The sequence below is a fragment of the Mauremys reevesii genome, linkage group 5 (genome assembly GCF_016161935.1).
Source record: "Mauremys reevesii isolate NIE-2019 linkage group 5, ASM1616193v1, whole genome shotgun sequence".
NCBI lineage: Eukaryota > Metazoa > Chordata > Testudines > Geoemydidae > Mauremys > Mauremys reevesii.
Window position 1 is genome coordinate 31,366,249 of NC_052627.1, and position 17,006 is coordinate 31,383,254.

Consider the following 17,006-nt stretch of genomic DNA (forward strand, 5'->3'; position numbering starts at 1 on the left):
AATTTTTAAAATAAAAAAAAAAAAAAAAGGAGCTTGGATATCATTACTTTGCTATGTTTTACCAGAAGGTACTGTAAGAAATGCAGTTTGTGTTATGCTTTGATAATGCACAAAAATATTTTTCTGGTGTACAATTTTATAGTCATTGACCCTCTGCACCGAAAAAGAAATCAGATCTGGGTACCGTATATTTCATTTTATTTGTAGCAATTTTTCTAACAGGATATTTTTAAAATGAGAATGTCATTATTTAATTTTCTTTTTAGTGTTCACACTTGTCAAGGCATTCTAAAAGATGAGAGCAAATTTTTCACTCAGGTTACAGGTTAATTTAACACAATTATTGCCTCTCTGATCAGCTTTTACTGAAGGTTTTGAAATAAAACACTTGAGTAGCTGAGGAAATGAATACAGAACAAATTAACTGTTAAACTCTGGGGTGCCCAGTATCCACTTTGCTTCCCCAAGAACAACATGAAATACAACAAAAACAACGTTGACCAGGTTAGCTGCTAATCTGCAGTTCAGTTGTACACGAACAAAGTTGTGTATTCCCACATACTAAACCAACATACCTGTGTAGATACTTTGGTTGGACAAACAAGTCCTGATAGGAAGGAATAGCGGGGTCAGTCATATGACAGCACCATTTAATAATAAATATTGTTAGGTAACAGTGGAAGAAGTGTTGCTGTTGGAGTGTATTCACCTTAGCACCTGTTTATGAGTCACTGAGATTTGTGCCAACGGTTTATAAAAAAAGAAATCAAATAAAAAAAAAGAAAAACCACCAAAAAAAAAGACAACCAAAAAACAAAACCCCCAAACCTCTAAATGCATAACATCAGGCTCTCAAGCACAATGTTTATATAGTGTCATCAAGATATAACAACTAAAAATTTAAAATGTTTGATTTTTACATTTCCCATTTAGGAACTGATTTTGCAGTATTGAAGCAGGTGAAGGAAAAATCAGTGGGAGTTTTTGCTTACAATAACACATTATACACAGCTTTCTTTTCATTTATCTAATATTGGTTAATGTGTCTGAATACACAAAAGTATGTATATATACACCTATATGCATTACATAGTTATATATACACATAATACATACAGAGCCAGGCTAACTTGCCATTAACTGTTTAGACTTTGAAATAATTTTCTTCTTGTTACATAGATCTGTTTTAAAAATAAAAATACTTCCATGCTTGTAGAGCTCCAATGATGTTAGCAGCTATTATTTATAATTTGTAATGTCATCATATCACAACAGCTTTCTTTTTCAGGTTCTTTTTTTTTTTTGTTTTGTTTTTTAAAAAATAAAATTACCAATACAAAATGTAAAAAAATTGGTATATCAGAGTACATGGGAGGTGGGAGTACTTCAGGGTCATAGTACATTCATTCCCATAGAGCATAAAATGTCAAGGCTCACTTCCGGCTTCACCAGTCATGTATCGTAAGTCGTACCTTCATTAGCAAGAAGAATACAGTAAACCACTTCCCACCATTGTAGGCAGATATTGTAACTTTAAATTTTAGTATGCTTTTGCCCTCAAACTCCAGAACTCTAAAGATGAGATTTTTGTGGATGAGTGATAATTAATAAAAGGTGTGATGTGTTCTTTGGCACCTCAATCTCATAAGTAAATCAAACTCCTGCTTCTTTTCTTTCTCAGGGAAAAATCCTATCTGTGGTGCACTCCTAGTACTGAAGAGTAGAATAGCTCTGTACAATGTGATGAATAGAAAACATGTCAATGGGTGTTTTATTTTGTCTACAATCGTCTTGTACAATTGCACAAGAATTTGGTCCACTTATTCCCCTACAATCTAGTCCTTTTAAGAACTTTGGTTATAGCATTAATATTTTGGTAAAATGAAGAGCAGATGATTTCTTTCCTTTCTTCATCTTTCTTTCAGGTGGATTTTTCATTGTCCTCTCCTGTCTTCTGAACCCGTGAATATTTTTTGCACGAAGATTTGAAGCAGCTAGGAGGCCAAGATATTGGCCATGAGAAACAGCAAGGAACTGAGCCTTGTATATTCTTCTCAAAGAAATAAAATATCGGATACCACCATGCTCGAGAGAGAAAATTAGTCTGTGAAGAGATCTTCAAGTTCTATATTGGGGGAGGGGAAGGGGGAGAGTCGGAAGAAACAATTTAACAAGTTTAGACAGTAGAACCAATCACATTAGCTGAATCATAAAGAAGAGTATGACAATTACAGTATATTTGAATGAAATTCTGCAAACAGTAAGTTTATTTAACCCAGAAAGGAAAACAGTTTGATGTGACTTGAGTATTCCATAGTGAGAACTGAACACTTTCTTTCTAGTGTGTCACACAAAAAAAGAATAAAGAGGAGACTCAAATTGAAAAGAAGTATATTTAAAGCCAACAGAAGGAATAATTTAAAAAAGGATATAGCCAACCTTTGTCCAATTTACTGCAGGAAATGTAACTGGAATTTTTAAAAAGGCTGGGTAATTTAAGATCTAATAATGTTAGTAGCTACTATTTACTAATTAAGATATGGTGTGGCCTATCCTATCTACCTAAAACAGTGGTAAAGTATTCATGTTTAGAAAGACGTTAGATCTTAAAAACAAATGCATGCCAGAAATGACAGATTATTTTCTTCTTAATGTGGGACCCAATTCAGGAAGGCACATAAGCATCTGCTTAACTTTAAACTTGTGCTTCAATTTCTGTAGAAAAATTCTATTTCTGCCCCAGATCTCATCTACTAATTTTAAGGCCATTAGGACCTTTTCTGTGGAATACAAGGAGAGGCCATTATTGGGTTTATAGCGGTTTACACACACAAAATATGTGCATTATATATCGCCTTTGCACTCACCTTTTCATTAGCCATTGAGTGGTACCACCAGAAGAGCCTTGTGGTGATATAATAAGCAACGATAACATCCACAGTGTAGTGTTCATGGGCAACAAGAATGCAGATTATACCAGCGGCACTCATCAACCAGCAGATCAAATGATACCACCAAAAGTGGCGAGGTGAGTCTGTCAAAAGGAGAGAATTATACGTTTCTATAAATATCCAAGATTAACTTTAGAAGAACTTTTGAACCTATGTGATGTGCGTGGGTATGGAGAGAGAGAGAATGAATCTCTGCTTTAGTAAAAATGCACTTTGAACAACTAAGAAAGTTTACTGATGCAGAGGTATCATCTGCTGAAATATGGCCATTAGGGCCCATAGACCTTCAGCTGAGGAACCGATGAAGGTTAAGACTAATTTAAGCTTTCATTTTTAAAGTAAAGTAGTTTTTAGTTCATATTACTAAAGAAAGGACAAAAGTTGACCACTAAGACTCAAAAGTTTGTCATTGTAATTTTCCCTAAAGATCACAGTCTAATTCAGAGTCCTTCCACCATTTTGTGGAGAGAGGAACCAAGACCAATTCACAGCTGACGGTGGGTGGTGCTGTCCAAGCTCCTGTTTTGGATGTTAATTGCAAGATGCCTCCCTGCCAGCTACCTTCAGCTGAAACTGCTCTTCTGCTTAACATCCAAAATGGCTTCTGGCCACAAGAGGAGTAAGCTCAATAGCGTAAGAGGCAATCTATTCAAATGGGTTAGATGTGGAACTGGGAGCAAGGAACTCCGGGCTTTTAATTCCAGATCTGACACTATCTGTGGTTTTAGTCAAGACAACTTTTTTTTCTAAATTAGTGTCCTGGTCTGTGAAATGGGGCTTGTATACCACATATGGGAGTACATTGTGGTGATTAATTTGTTAATGTTTGTGAAGCAGTATGCAAGTGCTAAAGTTATCCAGAATGCCCGCAGCTGGCAGTTTAGCTGGAGATTTTTCCTTGAAAAATGCTTTTGACGTTGGCAACTATGGACCTCTTACAGGCAGCTGTCTACACTTCTCCTGGAGTGGGAGGCTGGTGGTGGACCCCCGAAGATTCCAACCCCACTTTTTATGTAAAATGAGTCTGTTAGGTTTGGGGTACCGTAAATACTATATCAGTGATCTTACTCAAAGAGGCTGGCCCTGTGCATAATGTTACCTAGTCACTGTAGTCAGGAGTCAGTTATGTTTTGGAGGAAGGGGGGGGGGAAGGGGGGAAAACTGAAAATCATCATAGAATCCCCCCCCAAAATGCTAAAGCTGAGTCCACCCCACTGATTTGTGGACCAGGATTTGGAGTCATATCCTGTCATTTAGTTGAGGAAGCAAGCTTCAGATAGAAGTGATACTCCACACTAGTATATTTTCCCCTGTTCTGAGAGAAAGCAGTATGGGGTCAGGAGAAAGCTCCCCTGGCCTTTCCTACCTATGAGTAAAATGAACTGACAATAGCCAAAGATGGGAGGATAGGGAGCAGCGGAGGGGGGCAGGGGGGAGAAAAACTACACCTAGAAATAAACAAGGTCTCTCTCACAAGAAACGTGCCTGATCAAAGAGACCAGCAGAGCATATTGCAAGTAATCTAGTATATGCTCTTGCTTAGAAAACTACATTTTCCTAATTACACAGGAAATAGAAATGGGTACATTATGCACTTCTGATGTACAAAGCACTTTGATTACAAAGCAGAGGAATTCAGATGGGATACATGGCCAATTCTTAAGCAGCATTTACAAAGCTTATTATAGGTACAATCTGCTTGTTATTCTCCCCCACTCTTGCCCTGCTATTTAAAGACATCTGAATTCTGCTACTGTACCAAAAAATCTTTAAAAAGAAGAGTTAAATGTATCTTGTCTGTGGCATATATTACAGGATAAGATTTAAATGACCACTGTTAAGCTGTGATAACACACATGTACAGAATTAATAAAACAAAGCAGGAAATCCTGTTGCCACCTATTCATGGAACATTAGGCTGACTGCCATCTGTTCTTCTAGCAGTTTTGATTGATTAAATTACACACAATACAATACCAGAAAATTTCATGGTACAAAGACTTAGACTTAATAGTCACCATGCTATAATCCTTTGTTGTTTAAGGAAATAAAGGTCTTATGTCCACATGGAAGTTCTCGGTCTCTCTTTACACAGTCAAGTAACATTGTTTGCCTAATCATCAAATGATGGGACGTTCTTTTACAAAAAAGAATGTTTTAAGTTATCCTGTATGCTGAAGTTAGAAAAGTCATTAAATGAAGTCTAATGCCTCAGTCAAAGTGCTCAGGAAACCAGCAATGAAATAGGGACAGATTCTAATTTTAAGATACGTGCCATGCCGTGAATTTAAAAGAAAACGCTACTGTACTGACATATGGCCAAACAAGTAGCCAAATTATTGATGTCCGAGTGGTGCATTCTCCATATTACAGCTTACAGTCTGGTCCTCAGTTACATAATCTTGAAACTCATACTAGGAGACTCCAGAAGCCACAGAGTTCCCTACTGCTCTCAGGAGCTGGATTTTTGACAGACCACTGTAAAATGAGGTTATAAAAAAGTATCCTCCATTGTGCAAGCCAAACTCAGCACCAAATTCAGCACTGGGGTAGGCAGGCATAACTCTCATTGAAGCAAGGGGAATCATTTCTCTCTCTCTTTCTCTCTCAAATAATTAACTAGAGGATTATTTGCTGATATCTTCTGTTTGAGGTAAAGACAGATAGTCACTTAGCTGATTCAGCCCATCTCTCAACCTTACCTTCACCATCCCCCTCCCATATCATCAGTCTCCCAAAACACACAGATGTTTGCCAGTGGTACTTCTCATTCCAGAAGCCACCCTCTGGAAGGGTCAAGTGCATTTTGTCAAACTGTGTATTGCAGTTTTGCCATTTATTTTATGTTGTAAAAAAAATAAAACATGTATGAATACAACAAAGTGGTTTTAGCTTAAGTGCTCTTCTTGTAACACAGGCATCAGCAACACAACTGTATTTAAATACTGTAACTTACATTCCTTGATAAACAGGTAGGTGAGTGTTAGCACTACTGTGTGACCGCTGAACAGGAAGTCTCCACATAAGATATGTGATCCAGTTATAGACAGACCACCACCAGAAATCAATCGTAGGATCCTCTGCACCTTAGCCTGTGAATCTCCATTCAACTGGGAAATGAGAAAGATTCAAGATGATGAAGAACATATACGTTTGGACAAGAAGTTTAAGTCAACTTGTGTTTAAAAATATAATAATGAAAAGCTCTATCTACTAAAACATCTGAATCTTCTTTGAGAAATACATAGACAATAGACAAAGATAATAGCATGTTTACCAGAAAAATATCTGTCAACAACCAAGGCTGGGCATTACAGGATTAGACTAGGACAGGGATCGGCAACCTTTGGCATGCGGCCTGCCAGGGTAAGTACCCTGGCGGGCCAGGCCGGTTTGTTTACCTGCCGCGTCCGCAGGTTCGGCTGATGGTGGTGGGAAGCAGCACGGGCTGAAGTATGTGCGTGCTGCCCTTCCCACAGCCCCCATTGGTCTGGGATGGTGAACCGTGGCCAATGGGAGCCACCATCGGCCAAACCTGCGGACGCAGCAGGTAAACAAACTGGCCCAGCCCTCCAGGGTGCTTACCCTGGCGGGTCGTGGGCCAAAGGTTGCCAATCCCTGGACTAGGATATGCTTTGCTGGATTTTAAACCTTTTTGTTTCTTGTTTTCTAATCAAAATGTGAACGTCCTTCATAAAAATAACCGCAAAGCTTTCTGTATGCATTATATAATATTGATCAGTATATTTCAAAAGAGTGGACACATTAAGAATTGTGTAAGTGCATATTACATATTTGTCATTTGTGTGACGTACCCCAGAACTCTTTCAAGAATGGTGACACATGCCAGTATCTGCAATAGCCTGGGGCAACCTTATGGAGTTAAGTTAAACCTTATTGAATTTTTAGGAGGAACAAGGAGAGATCATGAACTTGAAAAGACTATGTTAAACAATATAGCAGACATGATTGATCTTTTGGGACAATGTGTGTGAAGTGGAGTTTCTAAGTACCACCTATGAACTCAGCCTTTGAAGCTTCGTCCTGAACAGGAGACTTGTCTGCTGATCACCTGTTGCTCTGAGGACAGTTGAAAGACCCAGTTTGGTTTCTCCAGGGAGCAACAAAGAGAGGACTTTTGAATAACTAGCCTGAGTTTAAGCTGACCCAGGGCTTTCTTCCTGATCCAGCAAACAGACAGGAACTCTGGTCCATGGAGGGCCTGAATCCTTAGGGAAGGGTTGGAAGGACTTCGCCTCCTGAGGCCTCATAAGACTGAGTTCTGAACTGAAGCTGTTATGAACTTGTGACCACAAAAGAGAACCCTTTGGGAGGTGTGAAGGACTGACCTGTCAGAGCCCATGTTAGAAGCAGTTGGAGTGATCTCTGGTAAGCTTATTAGCACGTGTGTAGGTTCTTTTATTATTTTAATATGTTTTCTCTAATGCTTTTACCATAAGAATAAATATGCTTTCATAGGAAGTGCTATGTGGTAACTTGCAACTGTTGGCAATTACGGTTAGTAGTCTCTGAAAAGAAAGCAGGAGAAGCCTGCTTAGGCAGCTTGTCTTTTGCTGGAGATATCACAGTATAGTCAAGGGACCGTGAAGCCTGGAAATGCCCTAGTCAGGATGGAGAGACACACAGGTCTGTACCCGAGAGAGGCAATGGCTAGGGGCCTGGAAACCTGAGACTGGGTGCCTTTGCTGGATCACTAAAGGGAATACAGGTTCAGTTGCCCTGAACTGTGAGAAAGGGAAGACATGAATCCACCAGAATCAAAACTGAAGAAATGATTCACACACTGCAAACCAACCAACCAAATTTTGCAAACCTCTAGAGTGTGCCAGAGTCATACATTTTAATATATATTCCCCAGACAAGTTCATCCCCGGTTTAACTCCAAGTAAGACAAAGCAATTATATCAAGAATGAATATGCCCCCTCCATCTCTAGAATAGCCATGAAATATTAATTCATTGAACTGAGTTGCTAGTGAGAAATTCTGTTCCTCCAAAGCTGTCCCGAGTAACTCTAATGTTTGTTCTGTGATACTTGATAGGATAAAGTTTGTTTTTAAATTGCCATATATCCAGTTTTAATTGCAGCATTCAGGAATGGGATGAATACTGAAAACAAAAATCAGAAATGTGCAATTTAAAATACAAATTCTACTGTAGATGCTGCAACGTGCTAATGTTAGTATTAGAAAAGCTTCCAAAAAGCAACAATTCAACGGTCCTTAACATGTCAATAAAGAAATCTTTTTAAGGGGCTATGGAATCTTAGTTTGGCGACCTGGAGTTATCATAACAGAAACCTAAGCCAGTTCTCCACCATCACCACATACAATCAGGTACCAGAGTAATTTTAGTAAAATAATTTAACATTTCATATATACATAATACTATTTCACTGTGATTAAAAATTGCAATGATGGTGTGTAAACTTCTCAAAATTCTCAAACTAAGCAGAATTAAATGTGGTCTGTACTTGGCTGCTAGACCTCCAGTGATCACACGTTACTGTGTTTGTAATGTGTGGTACTGTGTTTGGTCCTGTCTACACTAGGAAAATATATCAATTTTTTTTTTTGCTTTTAAAATTTGCTTGATGTTGATAGTTTGGTGTTTTCATTCTTTATTCTATACTTCTTCCAAGCATTGTGGTATTGCTGATTTTTATACATTTTAAAATTTAGACCCATAACTTAAAGAAATCTGCATCAGTTTTACTTAAGGCAGCATTTTAAATCTGACATGATATGAACTAAAAATAACGGATATAATTTGTGAAGTGGGTACTCTCCGAGACAGATAGCATAAGCAGATTTCTATCCCATGTTAATACTGTATAAACAACTTTATTTTATAATATGCAAACAAATTTTTGTGTACATATAAATAACTTATTTGGAGATATTACATTCAGTTTTGCAAAGGCCTCTCTCTATTCAGTGAGCCAAAAAGAGCTGCTATTGTGTATTTGTTAAATCTTATGAACAGTTTTTCTTTTGTAATTCATTGACATGGCAAAACATGACAGCTTGAGTAATGTAGGTGGATGATAAATCTTCCAGTTGTTGTTATCCAATTATAATAAAGTAATTTAACTAACTACATGTTTGGCTAAGCCAATTCTTTTACTTATGAAACAAATTTATAGGAAAAAGTAAATGTATAACAGGTGAATCACCACTTCAAATGACTTTGAACCTTTGTAGCCTTTTTCCTCCTTCTTCTTGATAGTGAAAATAAGCTTTGGAAATAATTTTATTGGGAGAGTAGGCAATATTTTGCCAAGTTTAGGCTTGGATCCTGTATTGTGATCTGTTTGAGCAGATGGCTGTGCCATCCAGAGCCTCTCTGATGTCAGTAGGCTCTGCTCAGAGCCCTACTGACTTCAGAGGGGCTCTGTGTGGGCACAGCCGTCTGCTCAAACAGATCACAATACAGAACTGGGACTCAAATAGGTATGGTGCAAAAAAAAACAATAAAAAAATTGTTGGCATAATTTGCTTCTTGCTGAGTGGGTGGACCGTGTTTGGGTTGTGAGATGTAGACATTATGAAAGAACGCATTTATAGATAGACAAAAGTTGTTTCCATTGTCAGTTAAAGCGCAACCACCTTGACTAATGCTAAAATTGTTGTTCCTTCCTCAATTAGCCAGCGGCTCCAGGGAAATGTAAGGTTCTAGGCACAGATTGCATATAAAAGTACAAGGTTCTGAACAGAATCACACAGGAGAAAATCAAAACTCACTATATACACTTGCACAGGCGAGTAAAGGGGCCATAAAAGGTAATGCTCTCCCTTACTCCTTTGCACGTTTCCTGCATCCCAGGTCACATTGCAGGGGACAGAACAGCCTCCATGGGGCTGTTGCTTCTCTCACACATATTGCTGGAATCATGTAATAACTTCCATAGCATGTGGGGGCTGAATTAGATTTGCACAGGCATCCTTAATGCTCGTGGTTCCTAACTTTTCATTGCTTGATTTAGCAACCTTCACATTCTTTTAGTGTGGTTTTTTTTGGGATGTTAAATTCAGTCTGTATCAGATACTTAATATTCTGACTTGCAAGAAAATGTTTGATTTCTTACTGTACCAGTATTAGACAGACAATGTGTGTTGAAGAATATCTTTTGTTGGACCAACTTCTGTTGGAGAGAGAGAAGCTTTCAAGAGCCAGGTTAATGAAGATATTACTACTCCACGTTGTTTCTCTTATACATATGGACACACATAAATATACACAAAACATGCATTATATTGTTATTTTTACTTTACTATTTCTTTTTTTTGCTTTTTATATATTTTTTTGAAAAAAAAAGAAAATTGGAGAGAGGGAGAGGAAAAAATTATTTATTTTTTTTAAAAAAAAGGGAAGAAAGAGGAATGAGGAGGAGAGTGTGTTTAGTCTGGAGAAGAAAAGAGAATGGGATGGGGACAGTAAACACATCAAGTATGTATAAGATTAAGATAAGAGGATAAGAGGGATGGCGATGGCCATGCGCCCAAGGCCAGGAGAAGCAAAGAGAACTTAGTTTGCAGGGTTTTTATTTAGGTTTTTAGTCATCAAAACTTTGTAACTACAAACATAACAACTGGGACACAGCACTGGGACAGGTTGAGGAGGCTGTGTCATTAGAGGTTTTTTTTTTTTTTTAGGGACAAACAAACACCTTCAGGTATGGGGTAGGTATATACTGGTCCTGCTCAGCAAGGGGGATGGGGATGGACTAGATGATCTCTCCTTCAGCCTCTTCTTCTATGATTATATGATATATCTTACTAGTATTTACAAGCCAGTGTGTAGTGGACTATTTAATTAAATGTCTTCTAGAAAAAAAAATCAATCTTCAGAACTAAATGATGATGTGCTCTAAATGTAACAGAAGTACCACTGACAAACAATTACATTTGCACAAATATTTGCTTTTCCCATGTTTACATACCTATTGCCATGAGTATCAGCTGCCCAATCTGGATTTAGAAGCCCCAGACAGCCCTGGCCAAAACAACATCACTGGCAAACATGCTTACAGCATGCCACCATTGCCTCTCAAAAAATCAGCTGACAAAGTACAGTAAGGTATATTATGTAGGTCTCAGATGAAAAATCTCTCTCTGAAGATATGAGCCTAGATGGCTGATTTTTTAATAAATAAACTCTAGCCTGGAATAATCCTGACATATCTATATGTACATAAAACCAAGAACAAAAGATGCTCACGGTTCACAAAATCCTGCCTTACTAACAGCAATAAATAAAATGAAAAACCTAGCAATCACCAAAATAAAAATATGAAGACACCTGCCAGGAGCCACACTTATCTCTGAAGAGTATCATATAATATCTGGAGACAAATATTAACTTTATTAAAATAAATGAATGTACCAATATGTCTTTTTCAGATACTGTATTTGGTGTAATACTTTGGCCAATACCAAGATTTCTTACCTTTGGAGCACACTGAAAATGCATTCCAGGCACAGGTAGGGTGGTAACATACATGGTAATACAGCGGTACAGGTACAAAGTTCCAATTATAAAAAAGAACCTGCGTCCCACTATTGATCTGAAAACAAGGAGGGAGGGAGAGAGAAGAAAGCAAGCATAAACTTGAAGGCAGGATATATTTACTTGTCACAAGGAGAGAGGGAGGTATGGTGCCTCCAGCGTAGCCATAGCCTCATTAAATGGTTAACACCCTACATTTAAATTTATTAGAGCTTTTAAATTGTGATTAACCAATATGAAAACAAAGTTTCAATAGTACTACTTCCATGTGAGAGATCTCTCTCTCTCTCACACACACACACACACACACACACACACACACACACCACCTACCTTTCTGGGTTATGTCACACAGAAAAACGAGAGGCAGAGACAGAAATTGAAACATGAGTGTGCTGCAGTTAAGAGAGATAAAGAAATTGCTGCAAATGTAATGATTTTGTTTAATTTAACCACGAGCTGGTAAGTAAATTCAGGCCTATTTAATAGCTCTAGTGTTCTCCTAGCAGTGTTTTTATTTTGCTTGGTAATTATTTTGTAATCTCCTTTTCATTTTCAATCGCATGTCAAATAATGTTTGTTTTCCTTTAAAGTATCTGTAGAGATTTGTTTCTTGAGGAAACAGGTGGTGATCTGGAGGGAAAGATGGGCTGATGTTCTCAGAGATGTGACTAGCTCAAGCATCCTGTATAATGCTAGTGAACTGTCTAGTGCCTTGTCAGAAATTTAAAAAAAAAAAAAAAAGTTTAATTGAAAATGTTTCAATCAGCTCTACTTAGGGGTACACTAAGGTCTCACAGCACTTTAGTCAAAACTGAAATGTTTTGGGGAATGGTATCACTTTAATGAAAATGTCATCTGTAAGGTCTCTGAAATCAACAATGGAATTTATAGCCAGAGATTTATCTCAGAATAGCCAATCGCCTGGTGATTAAATTGCTCTGTGGGAATGAGAGAGACCAAGGTTCAGGTCCCTACTCTGAATAGGTCTTTGTTTTAAAGAAAACTTGCAGCTAGGCTCTGCCACCCATATGTTGGAGTAGAGTTGACTTGAAAACCACAATTAAGTTTCATGAGAAATGTTGAGGTTTCAAAATTTTGTTTTCATTCTGATGCAGAATAAAAACAAAATTTTGAAACCTCAACATTTCTCATGAAACTTAATTGTGGTTTTCAAGTCAACTCTACTCCAACATATGGGTGGCAGAGCCTAGCTGCAAGTTTTCTTTAAAACAATCTAGTACCTATATTCATTTTGGGAAATCACCATAACTACTCAGAGAAAAATGCTACTCAACATGAATAAGGGTGCCAGAAGCAAATTCTGTTACTAAGTAGAAGCAGAAATAAATACAGCTACTTACTTGTATCTGAGAAATAGCCACTGGATTATCCATAATCCAACTAGTATCATTCCATTTATTTCTGATACAGAAAAAGCCCATTTCACACGATCAATATAATCAAAAAATTTATCTGGCAATGGAGGACTAAGCTCCTTGGGAGGTACCCTCTCATGAACCACGGTGATCATGACAGTCGTTAGAATTAAATTGAAGAGAGCATACACAAAGGCAATGCCTGTTTTCCACCATTCCAAAGGAAATTTGTTCCTAGATTCAGCAGGCATAGAAATCTGAATATAGTCTGGATATTTCTTTGTGCTTTTTCGCAAACCATTAGGTAAACCCTTAGGTTTGGTATTGCCATTTTTGCTTTCCTCACTGACAGATAGGGTAGGTCGAACATAACCATTTGAGGTGTCATTGTTTTGACCTTCCATGTGCTCTTCAAGCTTTGCAGTCTCAATGGTATCCATTACCCCAAGACCTTGAGCCAAACCAGGGAATTAGCAATTTCTGGATGCTTTTTAAAGTTTCTTACTCCTCCAAGTCCACCTTATGTTTCCAGTTGATTTTTGTTCTCTAATAAAAATCTTCAGAAGTTGTCCATTCTCTCTCTCTTTTCAGTTGTTCTGCAACAGATCTTTGAGATAAATCTCAGTTTCTTTCCTCAAAAGCTCTTACTGTATCATCTGTAAAAAACAAAATCATATTCAGAAACTGTACAGCTGGCAACATGACAATGCACAAATGAAATACAAAAATAGCTTAGGGAAATCTGCATTCTAAATATCAACACAGTTTGCTTCACATGGAAGTTGTGGAAACAAAGCAGCCAAATATTAGGCAGTATTAAAAACGTTTGCTAGTTTATTCCAAGTAGATGGTGTTAACTTTTAAATTAAGGTGGAATAACTTGGTTTTGATCTTGACTCAGTCCGTTTAGTGGGTGGTATCAACCTCGTCCAAAGAGTTAGTATTTACATGGCTTCAACAGCAGCTGGCATTACAGTGTTGATTTTCTGAATTGTCAATGAGTCAAGATTTCCCCAGACATTGACCATATTAAATGTAAACACAGTGAACAGAATTCCATGCTGGCTTATGCCCCACAGCAACCCTACTAAATTCAACACAATTGCATGGAGATCACACCAGAAATTAGTCAATTATGTCCATAAAATTGACAAATGGCTTATTTAACCCTGGGGATGGGCCGGAAACTCAGAGCAAAACACTATTTGGGCTTGATCCTCACTTGATCCTGGTGTAGCCTCACCAATTTTTCAGCAGTAAATCTGTTAATTAGCTTCTGACATGTGTGCACATTTTGAGAATTTCCTCAGCAGAGCAGAAGCAGGCATTGATTCTGTATTGAGGAAATACAAATGAGTTCAATATTTACTCCTAGGTTTATGCAAGCTTTTTGATAGTATGATTGTAACGTAGGCATAGGAAGCATATTTTGGTACTATTGTAAAAATGTTTCAGGCTGCATTTTAAAAAAAAAGGTAGGAGTTTTACTGAAGAATATCTTCATTACACAAGAATGTGCTTTTATAAGGAACTTTTACACAAAGAAAAAGGAATGTTACTTGCATCTATAGAACAGAAACGGCTAGTCTATCTCCAAGACTGTAGTGCTCAAATAATGGCTGAAAATTTCCTATTGATTTGAAAGTCCTATACTACTGTACACTCATATCATAGCTATGGCACACAAATTTGTATGACTCAATTTGGCTCAGACGAAGCTATGAATAATAGCCCACTTATCTGCAAAACATTTACCTTCAACTAACAGTGTGAGTACTCATAATGCTCACCCTTTCTGGCTTCTTTATGGGCAGAGGCACAGCACTGTCATCACCTCATGTTCCATTATACTGACATAGTAACCAGAGCTTGGATGGAGGATAGCATACTTTTTGTATTATATCATGATGGAAGTAGAGTTGCCAGTCTTTCCCACTGTTATAATAATATCACCTGGCTTTTCATAGCACTTTACATCATTAGATCACATATGTCCGAGTTATGTCAGAGTTTGATTTAAAGAAAAACTACTTAAAAATAACTTCAGTGTAATTATTGAGCTTTTGAAATACGAAGAAAGACTTTAAGAAGTCCAACACATTCAAGGATTGAGAGTTTCCAACACCTCATATGAGGATTAAAGCCTCTTAACCTGGGAGAACCTCTCCCATACCCTTCAAAACTACCCTCCCCCCAAAGTTACACCAATTGAATTATATTGTCACATCTTGACTCCCCACCAAAAAACAAAAACAAAACAAAAAAACCACAACTCTGACAGATTTATTGGAGGGAGACAATCCATTTAACCAATTAATTCTGGCCATCACTGTTACCCAATCGACTCAATTAATGATGTCCCACGTCAAAACAACAACAGATGCTGGTTCCGACCACTTTGCAGAGCTCCTCTGCAACTACTGTTCTTCATACTGCTCTTGTGGATGCTTTGGCTTTCCACCCAGTTGGGTCCTCTGCTCCTTTTCATTTCCTCTTAAAGAAGCAGTTCTCAGAGGCAACTCTGCTCTTTCATTCTCCCTCCCTTAGAAAGACCCACCTAGTCCAAATTTCCTCTAGTCAAGTTGCTGAGTGTATGGATGGAACAATTGGGCATATTCATTGCCAAGCTATTGGCCTCATCTCTGAGTTAATGAATGCCTTCTCAGAGATCCTCAGCATACAGACTCTTGGGATTGGGCTCTAGATAACTTTCATGATACAAACTTGTAATATTTGTAGTAAGGCCCAAAATCATTTTGCACAATTTCATTACAAACCTAAAACCTGGGATAGGTGTGTTTATGCAGTCCAAGGAATAGTGTTTGTAAGTTAGCAAAATAAAAGTGTGCTTTACCTGCTATGTCAAAACAACATTTCTATTTTTCTTCCTGCCTCACTGACAGAATGATAGTTAAAAAAAGTCATATTGTGAATCTCCACAGTCTAAAAATTTTATAAATACAGCAAATTTTATGGACAAGCAAAACATCTGTTTTTAAAAAATGAACCAATTAAAATTTTCCTTCTGAAAACAGGCTCAGAGGGGAATATCTAACATAGGCAGTTTTAATTCCCATCACTCACCCACCACTTTCTCTTCTCAGAGCTGGGTCTGAGAAGTGGGCAGGGCCTCCAAAACACACTGAGACTAAGATCTGTGGGAATAAATGCAAAATATATCATGAAAATCCACTATACTTGATGTTCCCATCTAGGCCTCTCACAGTAACTGCAGTACATCTAGCAAACTTGGCGTGCTGCCATTGGCTGTCTTTTCTCCCCAGTATTCCTCTGGCAATGTCTGAAAGCCACAGAGGAGGATTTAATGAGGGCAGCAGTAACTTCGAGGCTTTATTTTGAATTGTAAATTCTGTTGCCCTAAGAGGAGAGCATGCCTCACAGAGCAGCTGGTCATCTGACTTCTCTCAGCTATGCCTCCTACAGCAGACGAGAATGCATCTGCAAAGCAGCTGCAAAAGGGAGAGGATGAGCTATTCAGTAGTCTTACAAGAACATTCCTCTTCTCACCCCAAGTCCTTCTCTGCAGGACTTGGACTATTCTGCCCCTCTTCATGTCATAATAATGGAAGCAAGTCTATGCATAGCCTTAAGTTAGAAGGCAAATTAACAAACACACATATAAATGCTTCTGATTTAATTTACATTAAAAATAACAGACTAAGAAAAAAGGAGAAAAATCTAAAATTATGTCAGTATAATAATTGGGTGAAGTTTAGTCAAGAAAGGAAAAAAATTACAATCTGTATTATTAGATTATTCTCTTGGTAGGGCTGAAGACTGCTTACTTTCTCATAAATTTAACTGAATTACTAGCAATGAACAATATTATAGGTGGGGCTTATAGTAAGTTTCCCTACGCTTCCCATAAAAACACTCTGTTTTCAGTTGCTTATAACTAATGCTAAGATTTTGTCACTGTTATTTTTAGTAAAGAAGTCAGATAGGTCATGGGCAATAAACAAAAAATTCACAGAGCCCATGACCTGTCCGTGACTTTACTAAAAATACCTGGGGCCTGGGCTAAGTAAGTGAGGGAATGGAATCCCATGGGGGAGGAGGGGACTGACAGATGAGACCCCTGCCAAGGTGGGGGGCACAGCCCCAGCGGCTACAGTGGGGGCACAGCC

At 37.9% G+C, this 17,006-nt stretch overlaps 1 protein-coding gene across 16 annotated transcripts in view; it reads right to left on the minus strand.

Moving 5' to 3' along the window:
* Window positions 1-181: 181 nt before the first annotated feature.
* SGMS2 (sphingomyelin synthase 2) overlaps window positions 182-17,006 on the minus strand; it is an 82,252-nt gene continuing 65,427 nt past the window's right edge. For 9 of the 16 annotated variants that reach the window (XM_039540688.1, XM_039540687.1, XM_039540683.1 and 6 more), the window contains 5 exons: window positions 12,844-13,514; window positions 11,420-11,537; window positions 5,908-6,061; window positions 2,868-3,034; window positions 182-2,125 (listed from right to left, as the gene is read on the minus strand). In XM_039540688.1, the coding sequence (XP_039396622.1) occupies window positions 1,922-2,125; window positions 2,868-3,034; window positions 5,908-6,061; window positions 11,420-11,537; window positions 12,844-13,298 (1,098 nt within the window). In that variant the 5' untranslated portion in view covers window positions 13,299-13,514 and the 3' untranslated portion in view covers window positions 182-1,921. Of the gene's footprint in view, window positions 2,126-2,867; window positions 3,035-5,907; window positions 6,062-11,419; window positions 11,538-12,843; window positions 13,515-14,080; window positions 14,192-17,006 lie in introns of all 16 variants that reach the window. The other 7 variants (XM_039540693.1, XM_039540692.1, XM_039540690.1 and 4 more) reach the window with 3 other exon arrangements.